Consider the following 21,058-nt stretch of genomic DNA (forward strand, 5'->3'; position numbering starts at 1 on the left):
TTTCAGACAACGAAGTCCAAGTGCAATGCTCACAGAATCCCAGAGTGTCAGGGGTTGAAGGGACCTGTAAAGCTCATCCAGTGCAATCCCCCCATGGAGCAGGAACACCCAGCTGAGGTTCCACAGGAAGGGGTCCAGGCGGGTTTGAATGTCTGCAGAGAAGGAGACTCCACAACCTCCCTGGGCAGCCTGGGCCAGGCTCTGACACCCTCACCCCCAACAAGTTTCTTCTCCTCTATCAGGGGAACCTCCTGTGTTCCAGTTTGCACGCATTGCCCCTTGTCCCTTGTCCCAGGCAGCAGCTCAGGACAGGCCACTGACCCCAAGACCACGTGCAGCATTGCAATGCATTTGCCAGGCAGCTGACAGCAGAGCCCAACAGATCCATTATGACATTTCGTTTACATCAAAGTCATCAGATTTCCAGATAACACTGTTTACCGTTTGCCCACATGGCTTAACAAGAACCTTTAAGTTCTCCCTCCAGGTTCCTTTGCCTCTCAGGAGGCCAAGAGAGCACCTGTTGCCCATCCATGTTCACTCACTTGACCCCAGAGCTCACTCTCAACACCAAGGCTGTTACCCACAGAAATTACTTTAACAAGGTGTCTCATTACTTTTAATTTTCAATCTTTCAGACTTTCTTTTCTTCTTTTCTTTCTTTTCCTTTCCTTTCTTTTCTCTTTCTTTTCTTCTTTTCTCCTTTTCTCCTTTTCTTTTCTTTTCTTTTCTTTTCTTTTCTTTTCTTTTCTTTTCTTTTCTTTTCTTTTCTTTTCTTTTCTTTTCTTTTCTTTTCTTTTCTTTTCTTTTCTTTTCTTTTCTTTTCTTTTTTCTTTTTTTTTCTTTTCCTTTCTTTTCTTTTCTCTTCTCTTTCTTCTCTCTCCTCTTTTCCCTTCCCTTCCCTTCCCTTCCCTTCCCTTCCCTTCCCTTCCCTTCCCTTCCCTTCAAGCAACAACACAGCTACCCCAGTTACCCTTCTTTTCTCTCTCACACGTATTTCCACCCAACAGCTGCCACCATGGCACAACGAACACCAAGATCTGTGCTCAGAGTTCCTTGCTCATAGCGGTCTTCACAGAAACCTAACGACAGGGGGATTTTTAATTATTTTTTTTTAAGTAAGAACACTTGTTGACATCACTATTCCCCACTAATAAGCAGAACACCACATTAAGGAAATTCTAGATCAAGTAAAGAGTCAACCGTCCTGTAATGAAGTCTGTTATGTGCTGTATTCCCCTGCTGATTTAGATCTCTGGCATTTTATTTTGACGTCATCCACAAACACAGGAATAACTTGATCAGCTCAGGCTTGGTCTCCACGCAAACTCAGCTTTGAAAAACATTCAGAGTAAAGAGAGCTTGGATACAAAAGCTGGTGGTTTTGCACACTCTCCCCTGTAATCAAATACTCCAGGGAAGCCACTCGCACCCCTGTGGGTGAAGGCTTAAACATCTGGAAAAAGAAAACACAGAAAATGCTGCATCCATTTCAGATGTACAAGAGAACTTCAGCTAAATTTGTAACACCTTTCATCGAGTTAGAAGAAAGATACAGGAAACAAACAAAAGAATGTCATCTACAGAAAAGCTTTTCTGAAATAAAGCCACACCACGTGCCGGTGGAGGTGCAGAAAGCAGCTCACAGCGGGTGCTAAGCTTCCACAGCAAAGAGCAGAAGGCATTTTTTTAAGTTTCTCTCTGTAAAGTTTAAGAACAGTTGGGTGTAGAATTACAAGTCCTGAGTTAGGGCCGCGGTGGTTTGACCAAGCGCATTGGTCCGTTTTTCCATCTAAAGTTTGTATCTCCGTAAACCCAGAAGTGCACAGCACATTCAGTGCACCCATTTCCAGACCAGTCAGCAAAACCTGGTGCTTCTCTGGGATGCTTCTATCAGAACTCGGGGAGTTTTTCTCCTCCGCGGTGCCACCTTACACCAACATTCAACAGACTCCAGGCTATTAATTTTAAGTAATGACACACAAGTTTTTCTGCACGTATAAGAAGCTCCTGAATTAAAACTACTAGGCCATCGATCTCGCATTGCTGCTGTTACATCAGTGACAGGTTGATCTCCAGATACACTGCAGAGACAGCTGCAGTCTAAACCCACATACACCAAAGAGCAGCGCTAGACCAAAACACCAGCACCAAGTTCTGCCACTGTAAAGCAAAATCATTCAGAGGAGAGTGAGCAAATAACACTGTTGATAAAAGATTCAGGATACAAATGGCTTGGATTTCATATTAAGTTGGTATCAGGAGTAGCTGTCACTAACGGGTAGTAGGGCAGTGCCCGCCACTCGTCCAGTAACAGCACATCAAGATCTTCTCAGCATGAGAAACCAGGAGAACAGTTCACATGCTGGGCAGGACGCTGGAGAAGATGCAGCGGTATTCTGCAGGGGGTGCGCACCAGGACAGCAAGTGACATCTGGCAAGAGTGCCTACCTGTAATCCATGAAAGCGGTGGAGCTCAGAGCTTCCTGGCTCCTGTTCAGCCACAACCAGAGGGACAGGGAAATTTTGCAAAAGTTTCTCTAAACTAAAGCTAGTGAAGTGTGGACCTTGTGAAACTCTGTATGGATCACACCACAGTGGAAAGCGCACTGAAACAAACTCAGTGCCTCACAGCAGCCACGCACAGCTTTCTGCCTGGCTTCCCAAGACCACTGACACTGGTGGCCACGGCGAGAACTGCCTCACGGAGCGGAACGGCCTAGTCAGCCACGCAAGAACTTGCACCAATGTTTTCTGGCCCTAAGTCCGATAACGGTATAAAGCAAACCTAGAAACAAGGCAGTCAGTCAATCACCAGATGTGTAGAAAACTATTTCCTTTTTATAGCAAAAGAGGTCACAGAAGATGCAATTCAGTCTGTGCCAATTCCTAAGGACATGCTGAGAATTAATCAGGACCCTGAAGCTGAAGTTTCCCACGCTGGGCTTCTGGGGGCCTTCAGCCGAAACTCAGAACAGGAACTCGCCAAGCAAATATCAGAACAGAGCTATTTCAGAAAAAGGGTGTTTCTTTTTAATTCTGCCCAGCCCCATACAATACCAGTGAGAACGCAATGTCAGTGCTGGAAGCACCAGCAGCGTTCAGGACAGTACATACCTGAAGTCAGAGGCGTTAGTAAATATGTTGGGTGAGCCAGAAAGCACGTGTGCTGCTCAGGGCTGAACACAAAATGAGGACACAAATGAGAGAATGAAAAGTGAAGCACAACAGCAGGAGGACCATCTCTGTTCAGCCATGAGAGAAGGTAAAAACAAACCTTTTCTGTAATGTCAGAGACTATATATAGTTTACTACTCTAGTTTCTGGGATATGAACTGTCTGAAAAGATACTCAACAGAATATATTTAGACTGCAAATAATTATATACTGGTGCAAAATTTAAACTGGAGGATATGACACCTTTCAAGTTCCCACAAAGCCTGGGAAGACAGTGTTAACAACTGAGCTGCCCAGAAATTTTCCAACCCTGTGTTTTTCCAAATCCTTCTAAGCAGCTTCAATTGATTTTTTTCCTTCGGTGCGTCAGCCTCCCTGGCAGCTCTGGGCAGTGGTCGGCACACAGCCCGCCCGGCCTCGGCACCCGGGGACATCCGCGGCATGGACCCCAGATCTGTTCTGCTGAGCAGGGACTGACCAGGGGAACTGCAGGGGCCAGGGCCTGGTCTCCAGCAGGTCTGTAATCCAAACATGCACCACAGAGTGTCAGGGGTTGAAGGGCCCTGGAAAGCTCATCCAGTGCAATCCCCCCATGGAGCAGGAACACCCAGCTGAGGTTCCACAGGAAGGGGTCCAGGCGGGTTTGAATGTCTGCAGAGAAGGAGACTCCACAGCCTCCCTGGGCAGCCTGGGCCAGGCTCTGACACCCTCACCCCAACAAGTTTCTTCTCCTCTTTCAGTGGAACCTCCTGTGTTCCAGTTTGCACCCATTGCCCCTTGTCCTGTCACTGGTTGTCACCCAGAAGAGCCTGGCTCCATCCTCCTGACACTGCCCCTTTCCATATTGATCCCCAGGAATGAGTCCCCCCTCAGTCTCCTCTTCTCCAGCTCCAGAGCCCCAGCTCCCTCAGCCTTTCCTCACACGGGAGATGCTCCACTCCCTTCAGCATCTTGGTGGCTGCGCTGGACTCTCTCCAGCAGTTCCCTGTCCTTCTGGAGCTGAGGGGCCACAACTGGACACAATATTCCAGGTGTGGTCTCCCCAGGGCAGAGCAGAGGGGCAGGAGAACCTCTCTGACCTACTGACCACCCCCTTCTAACCCACCCCAGGTACCATTGGCCTTCCTGGCCACAAGGGCCCAGTGCTGGCTCATGGTCACCCTGCTGTCCCCAGGACCCCCAGCTCCCTTTCCCCTACACTGCTCTCTAATAGGTCATTCCCCAACTTACACTGGAACCTGGGGTTGTTCCTGCCCACATTCAAGACTCTACACTCTCCCTTGTTCTACTTCATTAAATTTTTCCTGCCCAACTCTCCAGACTGTCTACACAAAACAAGAGACAACTGTTCAAAGAGATTAAAACAAAGGTAATTGTTGTGCAGTGCAAGACAAAACAAATACACAAAGGTCACAATGTGAACCTAGAGTAGCGGAGGAGTTCCAAATAACCCTCCACAGGACCTCTAGAAGAAACAAGTCTGAATAGTAAAATCAGCAAGATGTTACCCAAAACAATGAGAGTGGAATGCACACCCCCTACCACAAACCAGAAGAAGGAGAGGAGCACCAAGATGAGCTGATGTCAAGGACTAAGTGACCTCAGATATCTTGTTAAGCGTCTGTGTCCTAAAAATTTGCTCCATCAAGTCAGCAGAAGAAAGAGCAGCACCACCAAGGCTAAAAGAATTGATGCAGCTGAACATCAAAGCTGTTCAGTTCATGGGAAGGAAAAACCTGAAGGAAATCCAGGCAACTTGGGCTTCAGGTACATTAGAACATTCCTATCACTGCCTCTCCTAACAAAGGGTCCGATTAATTTCAAAACCACAAAACACCTCATCTGGTTGCTTCAGATGAACTGCGCCCTCCACCGCACCTCTGAGCAATACGGCAGCGTTACCGTGAGGCTGATGGTTAGCGCAGTTCTCACCGGCTCCTGTGAGAGCTGCACGCGTGCTCCAACACACCACTCCTCCTTATCTGCGTCTCACTGGCCATGCCCACCAAAAGCATGCTGTTCCATGAATTCGAGTGCCAGCTTTGTGAGCAAAACAAAGAATGATTATTAAAGAGACAAACATAATGGTTTGGTAAGCTGGCCAGAGTGATGTAATCCAATGCAAGACATCCAAAACAGAGTTATTTTTGATTCTTAGCTCACTGAGGACTAGGAAAACCAATAAATCAAACTAAATCTAAAATACCTTTTATCTGTAGACCTTAACATATTTTCATAAGAGAAGTACCACCATCACTGGCTTTAGAGAAAGGGAAATTGAAGCAATGAACACGAAAGAATGACTTGGTCACCAACAGATCAGTCACAAAGAAAATAAATATTCTGGAGCTCTGGCTTTCATATATTAACTTCAAACGCTAACTCTGATCTGCACAGACCCAGACCAGGGAATCCCTGTACACAGACAACTGCAGCACTGACTTCTTCCCCCCGACTAGTCCAAAAAGTCCCAGATCACTCACTCTGATGGTTCTACAGCTGCCTTCTCTATTCCTTCCTGACAAACCTTTCATCTGCACTCCGTGCAACAAGCAAGAGAAAATTGCATTTATTTCAGGCTGTTTACTATCTTTCTTTAACAAAACATTGTACATCAACAATCTAAACACGTCATGATCTGTTCAGCAAGAAGAACAGCTGAGTAGTGTATTCAAATTAATAGACTAAAATGTTTTGCTGCTACGTTGTGATAAATAGACAATAAATCATGTGGCCACAGGGGTATTGAATGAATCTAGTCTTCTGAGCCATTCTGTTTCTTCTGTAATAAATTATAACCAACAATATCAGATTATACTCTTGGCTATATTAAATCCACTACATGACGTCACTTTAGATGAATTTAAGGCTTTGGAACAAGATCCCACGTGTTGAAATTAGTATAAATTTTGTCCTTTTCTTCAGCTGGGCCAGAATTTGGTTACTACTGTTCATTTAGCTCATTTACTCCATTAGTATTTTAAAGAACTAAGAGGATTACAAATGTAAACTCTTTAAGAAAGCCCATTAGAGATATTATTGAACAAAATACATGAGGAAACCCGTTCTTCAAAACTGGGAAAGAGAATGGTCTTTAAAAAAATAATTTAAAAAAAGAACACAACAATCTGATCCATAAACCTCCATTTTGGAAACCTTAATAAATCAAAATTCAGAACTTTATTCACTGACATAATTCAGAAGGCCTTAAATGTTACTGTGAAGGTTATAGGATCAAAACTTACGGGAATTGGCAAACAACCTCAGGAAAGCACAAGAAACACCTTAATTCAGAAACCACAATCTGCAGAGTGTATAAAAATATGTTTCTGCCACTCCCAAATTCCCAGATTTTCCCAATCCTGAATAAAAGCTGTGTGTATAGTTAATATATACATTTATTACATTCAAATCCTTTTTTTCATTATTTGATTATCATTATGCACACATGGCATTCTTCTTAGGCTTGCTTAAGTCCATTTCCTGCTTCTATCTGGATGGTAAATGACCTTTTCAGCAACTCAAACAGTAGGCACACACAAACAAGTGGAGGACAACAGAAATAGTGTTGCCCTCGACCACCTTCCACCTTGGCAACCCCACAGGTGGATTTAAAGCGCGGTGTAGCTCGATAAAGAGCTCACGGCAGTAGAAGAGCAGATTGCTACTCTCTCTTCCGCGGGCAATGTCTGGGAGTCTGTCTGCTCCCGCAGGGCTGGAGGGTTTGGTCGGTGGTCAGAGCCCCTGGCTGTGTGTGCTCAGAGCTGGGCACCGGGGGCTCTGAGCAGACCCTGGGCACCCAGCGCCCTGCTCAGCTCATTGCGCTGCTTGGGCCGCAGGTCGATGGGCCAGTGCAGAATCCGGCTCCTCACTGAATCGCCTCAGCGTGAGCCTGCCCGATAGATTGTCTTAAAATTATCAGACATGTCAACTAAAGCAAAAAGCTGTAACAACTGCCCACATAACTCCAATGGCAGTCTGGCATCCTATTCTACAGATCCATCACTTGGAATAAAAGTTGTAACGTGCCACAGCTCTCAGGAAAAGCAAGTTTCCTTCCAAAGGCAAAGCCAGTGCTCACCATTTCAGAAAGGCCTCCTTGGCACCAGCAGGTGTCCCGCAAGCCAGCAGCCTGCACAACCTGGCCAAGAATGCCAGGCACATGCAGCGCGCTGCAAAAGGCACAGAAATCAGCACTGCGCCATCTAGAAAGCTGTTACATTCAGACTAGGCTCGCAATAAACACCAAGGACTCTCTTACCGTAAATCTCTTTATGTAATCAGAAACACTAAATCCTCCCATGCTCAAGCGAAGGGATCTGTGCGGGGAAGATTCTTGATATAAAGTTCCCATCCTGTTTGGCTCGTACGGTGCTCACCCAGGTAGCCTGAAGCCTTTCACTGAATAAAGCCGCACAGCCTCCCTGGATCTCGCTAGAATCCTGCTTGGGAGATAAGCTTGGCATTTCCTCTTATCTAACACTGCACCAGGCATTTCAGTCATTTAAGTCCCTTATCAGCAGCACTCGGTTCTATCCACATGGATAAGCGCACTTCCTGAACTCCTGATAACAGCCACGCTAAGGCGCGGAAACAACAGAGGGTGACAGCCAAACCTCCCGAGCCACTTGAGTCCCCGCTTCGCGTTTCTCTGTCCCTTAGTTTATCTTTGCTCAATTTAACTTTGCTTCAGCTGTAACTTAAGGACAGCGTGTTTGCTTCAGCCAAGCAGCGAGAAGACTGATTTATCTGAGTGCTGTTCTTCCCAGTGACACTGACGACTGCTGCAGGATATTCGCTTGAACATAACAACATGATTATTACACACGTGAGCATTTCTTTTATTTCCAGTTTCTTAAGCAATAAGATGGGAACAGAGGGAACAAAAGAATGGACAAATATTCACAATCAGAATTCACGTACCTAGTTATGCCTTCAAGCACTGTTTCTACAGCCTAACGCTGCACACACAGAGCCATTTGTTTCAGCCTGTAAAACACCTCGCAGTCAAACAAAAGCACTCACACAAGTGTATGTTGCCATGACATCCATGTAGGTGTATTTGTAAACCCCTAGACTTACAATCTGTTAACTTTTTTTGTCCCTACACAGTTAGATTAGCAAGCAGCCATAATGCACCCAACTGATGTTCCTCCTCGCTTGTTTAGACCTCAACTACTTAATTCCTTTTTATTTTGCCCTGTGTGAAATGCATTTTTAATTTTCTTACCAAGACTGTGCCAGTGGAGCACAAATATACAAAGACAACAGACACCAAGATGCGGGATGACCTAAGCTGGAAAGTAAGTTCTGAAGAAGTAGAAAACAAAGCCTGCTTTCAGTTTTCATCTGTGCTGTGCCCTCCCCTCCCGCCGCGCTGACACGGCGCAGCACAGCGGGCTCTGCGCACCACCAGCTACAGGGGGCCTAACATTCACCTGGATCCCATCAGGCACGCGCACACACCGTGACGGACGCTCGCTAAGGACCAGATGGAGCAGATGGACAAACATCTCAGGCAGCGAGATCTGGGCTTATCACGGGCCTCATCCTCACTGCCCAGATCGAAACAGTAGTGTGTTTTACCACAGGATACGTGCACATGCACTCCAGCCTAAAGCAGTCCCCCGAGCAATGCAGATAGGACACTGTACCTTTAGCATTACGATCTAAGAGATGTCAGGTCCAGAAGTGTGGGTATAGATCTTGCTGCCCCTCTCACAGCAAAAGCAAGTGCTTTGTTTCCACTTGGGTTTGTACAGCAAGATAACCAATGTGCTGTAAAAAAAAATAAAACCCACGTTAGTACAGACAAAACCAGTGAATTACGGTGGATGAGGAGCTCTCAGCGGGGGAGACGGCCACGCACACTGTGCCGTAGGATTTTTTACTGCCTGGTAGGGAATGTTTTTCAGGTCATTCAACAAATACGTGGAAAGGCCGGGGCTGCCTGGGGCAGGATCACACAGTCCCAGAGAGTCAGGGGTTGAAGGGCCCTGGAAAGCTCATCCAGTGCAATCCCCCATGGAGCAGGAACACCCAGCTGAGGTTCCACAGGAAGGGGTCCAGGCGGGTTTGAATGTCTGCAGAGAAGGAGACTCCACAACCTCCCTGGGCAGCCTGGGCCAGGCTCTGACACCCTCACCCCCAACAAGTTTCTTCTCCTCTCTAAGTGAAACCTCCTGTGTTCCAGTTGATAACCATAAATGATTATTTGGCCAGAGGCCATGGAGGTGAGATAGTTGTACCCAGAGGCTGTGGGACCCCAGGAGCTGTGGGTGCCCCAGACACTGTGCTGGGACCCCCAGAGACCTCGGTCTGGCTCAGCTGCCAACTCCTGTGCCATCGCCAACTCCATCTCTGTGCCCTGGCTTTTCCACCTAACAACTGAGTTAAACTCCTAGCTCATGGAACCTTCTCAGAGCTTTAGAATCTATTGTTACTGTTCCACCTTTCAAAGGGCAAAACTGACCCATAAATTCCAGCTCAGAACTGCCCCAAAAACCCTCAGACACATCAGGGAGGTCCGTGCAATGGTGCAGGAACGCTGGTGCCCAAACCCTGCAGCCGTCCTGCCCTGTCCCTTGTGGAGGGACAGCACGTGGAGCACAATCCCCGGCCCAGGGAACACCAGCCTGTGATTTATTCCAATAGCACAAATAACCATGTAGTTACTCCAGATTTAATAAAGAGATGCTATTAGTTAATGTGGCAGCAGAGGCATGTGCAGCACGTAAGTGCTGGGCCACGAGGGGAGAGCTTGCACGACAAAGAGAATCCTTCAGGAAATTTGGCAAGCCGTCCGGAACAAGCAATGTTCAGCCTGCGACCTTCCATGAGCAGATCTAAATACAGAACTGTAGTGTAAAACAACACCTTCCTGCGGTGTTTTCATTAATTATACTAAGAATACAATTACTATGATGATGAACTTCACTGATTTTGCTTTTTCTCCATTTTAGCTTCAGAAAAAAAAAAAATCTAAAGCTTTTCTCTCCCCCATTTTAATTTCAGATCCTATGATACTGATTCTAGCTCTGTTTTCAGAAGAGTATTAAAAGCAACAAATCAGTAGCAACTACACAACATCCCATCCACAAGAACGAAGCAGTCGACTTCTCACTGAGTTACATGTGCTGCTGTGGATAGAAAACAGGCAACGGACACGTTTTCCTCAGTACTAGGGAAGGGTCCAGTGGACTTCACAGACAAGGTAAAATACAGCTTGGTGCTTTGCCTTAAAATACTATGAGCCAGAGACAAGGCAAGTGCTCCCTGGGAGTACAGATACCGCAGTACAGGCTTTGGAGACGTCACATCGTTTACTTACAGAATAAATGCAAAGCTCTTCTAGTGCAAGCAGCACCCAACAAATTAAATAAAGAGCAAGATTAGTGCTTCAGCTTTAAAGGAACTCTTTGAATCTGCTATATTTAGGTTCCAAAACTCCTGTCAAAACTAGAGAGGCGTTTGACAGCTAGATCGGTGCGTTTGGAGCAACGACCAAGAAAAGGAAAAAGGTAATGTAAGAGGTCATTACTTATCACTGGCCTCCCCAGCCCGCTGCTGACAGGTACGCCGATTGCTGCACTAACTACGGACTAAAACAAGAGGCTCAGCACTCTTGAAGCGACCTCTCTCATCTCCCAGCGTCGGCCTCCAGGAATCGGGACGTGCACTGCTCCACTCACACAGCCCATTTGCAGGGAATTCATCATCTAAACAACATTCCCTGGCTGAAACCGTTAACGTGGCAGTTAATACAGAGTATCTTCCTTATGAAAATCAGTAAGTAGAAGCTTTAGTCCCTTGGTACATTTCTTTCACACACACTTCAGTGTTACTAAATTACTGACCACGCTAGAGCCTTTTTGTCACTAATAATCAGGGGCAGGGAGCTACTAACACTGATGCCACCCAGTTTAACTCCTCACAACTATGCCCAAAATATCTAATTGAAGGTTCACAGTTCTCTTCCCAAAGGCATTTCCAATAACTTACCCTCTCATTACGCTTCCATCCATGCAACGAGACGGAGCTGAACGCAGCACACAGGAGCGTCCCCAGGACACAGTCAGCAGCAGAGCACCCACACCAGCAGGTCCTCACCTGTCTGATCACAGCACCCACACCAGCAGGTCCTCACCTGTCTGATCAGAGCACCCACACCAGCAGGTCCCCGCGTGTCTGATCAGAGCACCCACACCAGCACGGCCCCGCGGTCTGATCAGAGCACCCACACCAGCAGGTCCCTGCGTGTCTGATCAGAGCACCCACACCAGCAGGTCCCTGCGTGTCTGATCAGAGCACCCACACCAGCAGGTCCCTGTGTGTCTGATCAGAGCACCCACACCAGCAGGTCCCCACGTGTCTGATCAGAGCACCCACACCAGCACGGCCACGTCCCCTTTGGTATCTGACGAGCACAAGTGTTCAGATCTGCGGGGACTGTGCTCCCGCGGCGCTGCCAGCACCAGCACATGCTGGAGCGGCTCCGCTCACCATGGATTAGCATTAAAGGCCAGGCTGAAAGCCTCCCCACCTCATTAATATTAATTTTAAATGTTTAAATCCCGTTTACACAAGGACTCATCCCCAAGGTCAGAGGCCTCATAAATGATATTCCATTTTTAAACCTGTAGCATTGACTCTCGTTTCAGAAGGAAAGCACCAGCAGAGACAGCTTTGGGCAGGTTGCTTTTGCTGAATAGTACCTTGGTACCTAAAGCCCTACTTTAACTTCATCAGTCCACAAAGATTTGCACTTTAATGAATCCTGCCTGCAAAGCACAAACACAAGTGCATCTGTCAGCAGATTTTCATTCTTTCTTTATTCTGCTCTTGCTCCAGCTGCTGCAGTGGGTGCAGCTGAATAAACTCACAAAAGGCAACTTATCTACCAGACACTTCAAAAATAGCCACAATCACCATAGTAACAAGTGAAAAGAGACAAAGTGACTCAGTATCTACTTTGTTTCCTGGCCAGCACGGGCGGATGACTTTGCATTCCAAACGTACCACATTACACAGCAAACCTGGCTTAGATGGTCGTAAAAAAGATCCAAAGGAGAACAGATTGAAGCTTTCTCTGGAAGGGCAGGGGATGGTTTGGGGACAGTAATCTCTCACTTGTGCACAGCACCGAGCCCCTTACACCAGCAGCAACGGCCACGTCTGCGATGCTGTGGGAGGCAGCAGCAGCACCTCCTGCGCCCGCTCCGGAGGGAACCACAGCCAGAGGAAAAACGCAGGTGAATTCTTCTAGTTACCTTATTCTTCTAGTTACCTTATTCTTCTAGTTACCTTATTCTCCTTTGCAAAGCACGTGTTGTAGCACAGACGTACTGTTCGACAGCCTGTTAGTTTTTAGCACGGAGAGGTGACCTTTTGCAAAAACCTGAAACCAAACGAATTTGACGTCGTTACTCGCCCTCCAAAAAGCCGGCGGTGGTGAGAAGGGCAGACCAAGTGTGTTCCCCAGCAGATGGGATCAGTGAGCTGCCACTTGCGTTGGATTATAGGGTTTTATCAAGCTCCTGCTTGGCACATGCGCTATTCTGTACTTTTGATGAAGAATTAAATCATCGTGCCCACTGTGAGGCAGCCACAGCGCACAGGGGTAATTACAGCCTCTCACTCCAATAAGACCTAATTTCTGAGAGTCAGCCCCATGAAGTACCCATGCAGCACAAAAATTATATCTCCAATGAACATGCAGGTGGAAATCAGACTCACAAGACCCTTCACATTTGAATTTGGAATTCAGAGGTAAATATTGTAGATGTATTTTAACTTTGGAAGCCTGGCTTGATGACATTTTCGTTTCCCCTTTAAATCAGCATGCACTAACTAGGATCGTTCTAGTCCTCACAAACCACCTTTACAAGGTGTTTCCTCATTTTGAACCAGCTCTGAAGAACAAGGGTTTACACTCTCACTCCCACTTCCAGCAGCAGGGGAATCTTGTTCATCTGCACGACATCTGAGTGAGTTTCCCGCAAGAAAACCCCCTTTAAACTCACAGCTGAGGATACGGATGGTGAAGCCTCTGGAGAATTAATTTCCCAAACCACCTATTCTTTAACTGAAGTTCTCCTCCCCAGTCACCTCTGCCTTGTCTCCCCTGCTCCTCTTGGCCTTGCATCACGGGAAGGAAAATCAACATAGACTTTAAAATACAGCCTACAATCCAACCACACCTAAGTGAATTTCATTAAAATAAATGAAATGGTGCTGAAAAGGGAAAATTCGCTTCTGAAATGTAAATTGTGTGCCTAAGTTTTCCTTTTTAGAAATTGTTTTCTCAGTCCCAAGGCTAATTTTATTATATATTTCATACCAAATCATATTGTAGCCTATTTTCAATAACTTTTGATTGAATGATAATATAATACTAATGTTTTGTTTCTAGTTAAATTAGATTTTTAAAGATCTCCATAACCTTAACCCCTCTCCTGGTAATATTTGTATTAATTTAATGTAATTGTTTATTTGTTTAATATTAGCATAAATAAAGAATAATCTACTTGAATTTTTGGTTGAGTGGATGGCACATTTAGCAGCCGACAAGATGGGAAGGACAAAATACTACTACTACTACTAATAATAATAATAATAAAAGTAATAATAATAGCGTATTTTCTGTATTATCAGCCAAATCTAAAGGCAGTTGGTTATTTTAAGTAGAGAGCAGCTAAACGCGAAGGGGAACGCTCCCTCCTGAGGGCTCCCCAGCTCTGTGCCCATCACTGCTCCCTCTCCGCTCTGGCCTAGTCCAGCTTGTCTTAGCCTCACAGAACACCTACACATCACGGTTGTGACTGTCTCAGAGTCCTCATGTTCAAATAATGAATCTTCTTGTTTCTCAGGAATGCATTTGTACCGTAGGCATCCAAAACAGGACGTGTCCCCCGCTCTTCACCGTTTGCTGTGCTTTTGTTTCTGGGCTTTCTGTAACTGGTAGGAGCATGGTTCTGTTCGCTTCCTAGTTCTTGTAACGCATTAAAAACCTAATCAAGGATTTAAAAGACAGAACACTTTACAAGACCGTGTTCCCCGGTACTATCGCCAGTCTCAGCGCTGCAGTTCTTCAGAACACGCACCTTCACATTTACCTGAATCCGGCTTCTTCCTCCAATTCCGCTCCGCCGATCCTTCCCTGCTTTGAGGTGCTGTTCTCCACACACACCTCTAGTCAGTGCTAGAGACACATTCCATCACCTTAACCCAGTTCAATAAACGGGCTGGTTTAGAAGTACCTTCTTGAAAATCTTTCACTGGATGTCAAGACCTGTCACTGTAAAAAAACCCTAAGAGTAAATTCTAATGTTCATCTCGGTTTTTTTGAAGATGAGCATTAGAATTTACTCTTAGGATTTTTTCAGTCTGCTCAGCTTGGTAGGGAATTCTACTTTTTTAAATGATTTTTGATTTAGTTTGTTCTTTTTCAATAGAATTTAGAGGTAAAACTAGAGGATCAGCCTCCAAAGACTCAATATATCTGAATGTCTTAAGTATCTCTACTCATGGTATAGTTTTTAACTCTCTGGAACTGCTCTGTCTTAAAGAACAGTGAGGTTTGTTGCTTTTTCAAGATGATAGGAAGTGATCATTATCCCCCACTGTTTCAGAAAGCTACAGTAAAAAGCCATTATACCTCAGCCCTCATTCCACAGTAACACAGGTTCCTTAGCCTTGTACGTCCAACTTCATTCATTCGAGGTTACACATCGGCATTTCGCGGTTTCGATGGCGTCCTCCGGCTGACGCTCTCATGCACAGTAACACTGCTCTCCTCAGGAGTCTCTCACACGAATGGTTTCCCTCCGACTTCTGCCTCATGTCCAAGACAAAACCTGCACAACAGATTTGGCACCTGGCGCATATCTGCTGTGTGCTACGACAACGCTAAATCTGAACATCTGTGAACTACGCTGTTCATAGACTGCAGCTCTTTACTTAAAAATGTCCTTTAATACATCAGAATTGTTTTATTTGCCAAAGAAGTAAAGCCCATCAACGAACTTTAATTTCAACTGCATTACAGCCTGCGGTGCAGTGCCAGTAAAACCAGCGTCAGGACCCAGTGTCCTTCAGTCATTTCACTGGAAACCAGAACCCCTGGTCCAGCTCACACCAGCCCAGGGGCCGCAGCCCAAACCACGTCTCTGGGGCTGCTGGGACCGGGACCCCGGCCCGGCTCACACACACACATTCTGCTCCACAACTGCTCCAAACAGAGCAGCTCAGATCTCAACCGGAAGAGTTTTCTTTATTAGCGAGAGCATCTCGATAAAATATTCAAAAGCTGCTTATTCCAAGACAAAACAAAACAAAACGAGCAAGATTTGGAAAACTGCCAGACTGCTAATGTCTGTCCTCCTGGTATCTGGAACACTCACTGTTCTTCACAGCTTTCCATGGTCTTCAGCACCCTTCAGGATTTACAACAGTATTTATTCCTTAACCCTTATGACAAAATGAAAGACTAAGTCATGACTGAGAGAAATAATTCGTAGTAGGATACCAAAGGCAGTAAAACCCAACATTTAGAAGATGGAGTTCAGGTTCTGTGCACAAAGTGAAGAAGCACCAAGAAAAGCAGATTTTGGGGGGCAAGGGGAAGATGAGGGAGGGGTACCTGACTTTTCCTGGGGGATGTGCTGCATGGTGACACCAAATGGTTCATGAGAAACATGTTCTGAGCTTGAAATCAGACAACTTCAGTGAAAGCAGGTTTAGGTTTTCTTCTGGAGAAAGAAAGACATACACAGATTTAACCATTTCCACTGGTTTCTGCATAATCAATTTCTTGCTTTTTACTTAGATTGCACATCCCATTCAAGAGCCAGCAGCTACGAGCAGCCCTTTGTAAAGTAAGAGCAAAAAAATGCCACTCTAGTACATTAACTTGCAGATACTTTCAGTTCATTACGAATTCACAATATCTACTGAAACCATGCAGTGTATTTCTGTAGCATCTGGTCAACCATAGGGCAGTAAAATTTATCATATTAATCTCAAAACTGCATAATCAGATAAAACTCTGGGGCAGCCATATTTTCTGTAATTACTACCAAGTTCTGAAAGTGACAGTCTAAAGGAGAGAAAAAAACACCAAACAACATGTTACCACTGATCAGAGCTGTCCTACCATCACTGTGTGGCACTCTCCAGAAAGGACAGGCAACAATGGGGAAAACAACATCTTGAGATGCTGCAGTTCAGATTCACAGAGTCGCAGTGTCAGGGGTTGAAGGGCCCTGGAAAGCTCATCCAGTGCAATCCCCCATGGAGCAGGAACACCCAGCTGAGGTTCCACAGGAAGGGGTCCAGGCGGGTTTGAATGTCTGCAGAGAAGGAGACTCCACAACCTCCCTGGGCAGCCTGGGCCAGGCTCTGACACCCTCACCCCCAACAAGTTGCTTCTCCTCTTTCAGTGGAACCTCCTGTGTTCCAGTTTGCACCCATTGCCCCTTGTCCTGTCACTGGTTGTCACCCAGAAGAGCCTGGCTCCATCCTCCTGACACTGCCCCTTTCCATATTGATCCCCAGGAATGAGTCCCCCCTCAGTCTCCTCTTCTCCAGCTCCAGAGCCCCAGCTCCCTCAGCCTTTCCTCACACGGGGGATGCTCCACTCCCTCCAGCATCTTGGTGGCTGCGCTGGACTCTCTCCAGCAGTTCCCTGTCCTTCTGGAGCTGAGGGGCCACAACTGGACACAAGATTCCAGGTGTGGTCTCCCCAGGGCAGAGCAGAGGGGCAGGAGAACCTCTCTGACCTACTGACCACCCCCTTCTAACCCACCCCAGGTACCATTGGCTTCCTGGCCACAAGGGCCCAGTGCTGGCTCATGGGCATTCGCTAGAGGATATTTGTCAGAATCCACAGCAAAATAAAGCAGCAGGCAGCCTACCACAAAACACTGCTTGGTACCATTAACTGATTCGAAGGATCCCAACTGACCTGGAAGCGTTGGTTAAACTGTTAACATTTGCTCTGCTGTACTTCCCTCAGAAGGAAGAAATGAGGCACAGTGGGAAACCTGTAGAGCAAATTCCAGCGGGTACTGAGAGCCCAACGTGTGCTGCGGGCAGAGCTGCTCCTGCACACCCGGCACCGCTCGCAGCTCAACATCTTCAGGGTCCGTTTGTTGTAAAGCGAAACTGCTGCCTGTTCCCCAAGACCATTCCACAATGCAAACACAAGCACTGGAAGCAGAGACTGTCACAAGGTTTGCAGGAGCCAGCACCCGGAGGACCCCTGTTCCAGAGAACAGCATCTCAGAAAGGCTCACGCTACACGGCAGTTTGAGGCAGCTCTCTGGTGATGCTGTTTCATCACAGGTCATCAGCACCTTACAGAACAAAAGTTGAGCACCATGTCCTGTTAGGTAATAAGATCCTAACCATACTTGATAGTACAGTCCAAGACACAAGATACAGTGCTGCAAGCAGGCTATATAAATCACTGTTTCACTCAACTCAAACACCTAAAACCAACCCAAAGACCTTATTTAGAATCTGATATTTGAAGCACAAATGTCAGTTCCAGGCTCCCGCTCTGTAAATCCTGCTGCACAACTACAGGGTGACGATAATCTGCAAAGTATTCCCCAAAACCTTGCCCCATTTTCAACTGTCTTTAACGAATCGTAACAGTATTAGAGTGAAAATAACGGGAGAATTAGAAATGTTTAGAAAATTTGATCAAGCTTAGATACATAGGACTTCCAGGGAAGGTGAAGAGTTCCCTTGAACCATTTTTTATTGAACAGCCAATTGAAAGTTCAGAGTTCTCCGGTCTTGATAAATGACTCATCTCCACTGATTTCCACAGCTCAAGTTGTCACACCCCACACAACTGACGAAGCCAGTTCAGTGCAGACAGCCTGGCTCGGCTTTAAGCTCCCAAATCAGATATGAGTGAGCCGTTGCTAAGGCAAAATATCCCACTATCTACAGTAGTAATGCCTGAGGAGACAGGAACGGTCTTTAGATCAGGCTGCCACCTGGTAGCAGAACACAGCAACTGCAGAGAAATCTCCAGCCAGGACCTGAACTGTGAACAAGCACCATTCTTCAGGAAAAAAAATAGGGAAAAGAGGGGTCAGAGAGCAGAGCTCGCTAGACGGCGATGTATGAACAGGCGGTGCTCCAGTACAGCTCTGAACTACCCAGTTCACAACAGCAAGGTTATGCAGTCAGATGAGTCAACACACAGGTGGGTGCTTTTGTGGCGGTGACACGCTCGAATCAGGCAGCCTAGTACCCTTCTTCTGAAAGATTAAGCTTCTGTGTGAGGTGTCACGCTGCAAAATGCAGTGAAACAAATTAAGTTAGACTGAATCTTTTAGACGTTCAAAGACAGGGACTAAAATCTTATATTCAAATTAGAGAGTTTCAAGGAAAAAAAAATAGTTTGCATAAGCAACTTCCTGAAATGTTACGTATTTATACTTCTTTTTTGGAAACCATGCAGTCTCCAAGTAAGTCAGAGATGCAGTACACAGAATTTTAGTCTTATCATTTAGCGGTCACTGGCTTTTATTTTAGTTTCATAGACCGAGATCTAATATACATTTTACAAATATAATCTACTATGACGTGCCAAGTGTTTCATCCCCTTAGCATCTCTAACACACAAGGAGCGAGGTCTTGAGATGCCATCGTGCTGATGGTCATTTCACACAACACAAAACTTCCAGTTCAGTCAGTGAATGTATTCCAAGACACGTGTCTCAGCACACCGCAGCCACCGAGTCACCACGGTCTCTGGAAGATGCCGCAGTGTCCTGTCTGTAGGAGAAGCTGCAGCTCACGGCTTGGCCAGACGTACTTTTCACCTGGTAAAGAACTGGCTGGACGGCCGGGCCCAAAGAGCTGTGGTGAATGGAGTCCAGGCCCGCCGGGGGCCGGTCACAAGGTTTGCTCCCCAGGGCTCAGTACTGGGGCCAGTTCTGTTTAATCTCTTTATCAATGGTCTGGATGAGGGGATTGAGTGCACCCTCAGTGAGTTTGGACACCACACCAGATTGGGTGGAGTGTTGATGTGTGGAGGGTGGGAAGGCCATCCAGAGAGATCTGGCCCAGCTGGATCGATGGGCTGAGGCCAGTTGTCTGAGGTTCAACAAGGCCAAGTGCCGGGTCCTGCACTTGGGTCACAACAACCCCATGAACGCTGCAGGCTGGGGAAGAGCGGCTGGAAAAGGCCCTGGGGGTGTTGGTGACAGTGGCTGAACATGAGCCAGCGTGTGCCCAGGTGGCCAAGAGGCCACAGCATCCTGGCTGGGACCAGCACTGGGGTGGCCAGCAGGCCCAGGGCAGTGACCGAACCTGTGCTGGGACCTGGGAAGGAAAAACCTCGAATCCTGGGGCAGTTCTGGGCCCCTCACTACAGGAAAGGCCTTGAGGTGCTGGAGCGAGTAGAGAGAAGGGAATGGAGCTGGTGAGGGGCTGGAGCACAAGTGTGATGGGAGCGGCTGAGGGACCTGGGGGGTTCAGCTGGAGAACAGGAGCTGAGGGGAGACCTTCTGATCTCTGAACTGCCTGAAAGGAGCTTGGAGCCGGGGGGCTCGGGCTCTGCTCCCCAGGAACAAGCGCCAGGAGCAGAGGAAACGGCCTCAAGTTGCACCAGGGGAGGTTGAGGTTGGATGTGGGGAACAATTTCTTCCCCAAAGGGCTGTGGGGCATTGGAACAGGCTGCCCAGGGCAGTGCTGGAGTCACCAGCCCTGGAGGGTTGGACAGACGGACATGAGGTTCTCAGGACATGGGGCAGTGCCAGGGGTGGGTTATGGGTGGACTCCATGATATTGAGGGTTTATTCCAACCAAAATGATTCTGTGATTCTATAAAAGAATGGTTTATTTCTGGTTGGTGAGAAATGAAAGTCAGGACTCTTGCTTCACTTTGGTAAAGCAGCATCCTCTCCCCAGGACATCTGCAGGGCCACTTGCTTCCATCACAGCTTTATTGAAGAAAACTGGAAGCCAGCAGGGGAAGAAAAATAGCACAACCACAAATGGGCAAGAGCTGACAGCAGAGACCTGGTGAAGACAAAGGGAAGAAGTACAGAAACAGAGCTCAACCACTGCTTCTACAGAGTCTCCACCAATGAATGAAAAAACAGACGGTCTTGCGCTTTTGAGGGGTGTGAACGTATTTTTCCGTACTTATCAGAGAAGTCACCAATCTAAATGTACACGTCATAAGTTAAATTTTGTCACGTGTAACAACATTAACTTCAGTCCTCTGAAGATAACTTTAATTCCATGTACAGGAGCAGAAAGAAAGAGATACCTGTAGGAACGGCGGTTTGAGCGCTGAACAAGACTGCAGCAGCAGTTCCTTTGTCCTTGTTTGCACTGTAGATCTCATTCTGGCAGTAGAAGCAACACAGCCTGATCATATCCTAAGTCTTCAAAATCAGAACTTCACTTGTGTCTTACTTACTGTAAGAACTCGCAAACATGCTTTATCCTTAAGAGTTATTCATCTGTCTTCCTACTGGCATCTGTGACAGGCTACAGTTCTGGAAAGCCGAAGTCTATATGATGTAGGGAAGTAGGTCTGGTGTTCACATTTTTTCATTTACTGGAATAAAGACAAACACAGATTAGTGGTTTAAGTGCATTTCCACAGCCATCCCCCATCATGCAGTGTTCAAAAGGACCCAAATTACTCCTTACAAGTTCAGAAGTAAAAATCACTTTCCATGTTTCCTGGTCCTGCTTACAAAGATTGCATCTGATCGGTCCTCAAAGCCATCACAGCTCCTTCCTTTAACCAGTAACTAATAAACAGGCAGTACTTAATCATCCAGCTTCATCAAAATCTCTGCTTCCACCCAGACATCAGTTCTGCAGCAGAACCTCATCAGGTAAT

At 46.6% G+C, this 21,058-nt stretch overlaps 1 protein-coding gene across 3 annotated transcripts in view; it reads right to left on the reverse strand.

Moving 5' to 3' along the window:
- The window catches only part of MYLK3 (myosin light chain kinase 3), a 43,059-nt gene extending 28,605 nt beyond the window's left edge, over positions 1 to 14,454 (reverse strand). The window contains exons 1-2 of one of the 3 annotated variants that reach the window (XM_071814429.1): positions 12,481 to 14,454; positions 8,832 to 8,955 (exon numbers count right to left, since the gene is read on the reverse strand). In XM_071814429.1, coding sequence (XP_071670530.1) covers positions 8,832 to 8,840 — 9 coding nt within the window. In that variant the 5' untranslated portion in view covers positions 8,841 to 8,955; positions 12,481 to 14,454. Of the gene's footprint in view, positions 1 to 7,438; positions 7,593 to 8,831; positions 8,956 to 11,178; positions 11,666 to 12,480 lie in introns of those variants that run through there. The other 2 variants (XM_065848065.2, XM_065848062.2) reach the window with 2 other exon arrangements.
- Positions 14,455 to 21,058: the final 6,604 nt, after the last annotated feature.

Source organism: Patagioenas fasciata, chromosome 13, assembly GCF_037038585.1.
Source record: "Patagioenas fasciata isolate bPatFas1 chromosome 13, bPatFas1.hap1, whole genome shotgun sequence".
Taxonomy (NCBI): Eukaryota; Metazoa; Chordata; class Aves; order Columbiformes; family Columbidae; genus Patagioenas; species Patagioenas fasciata.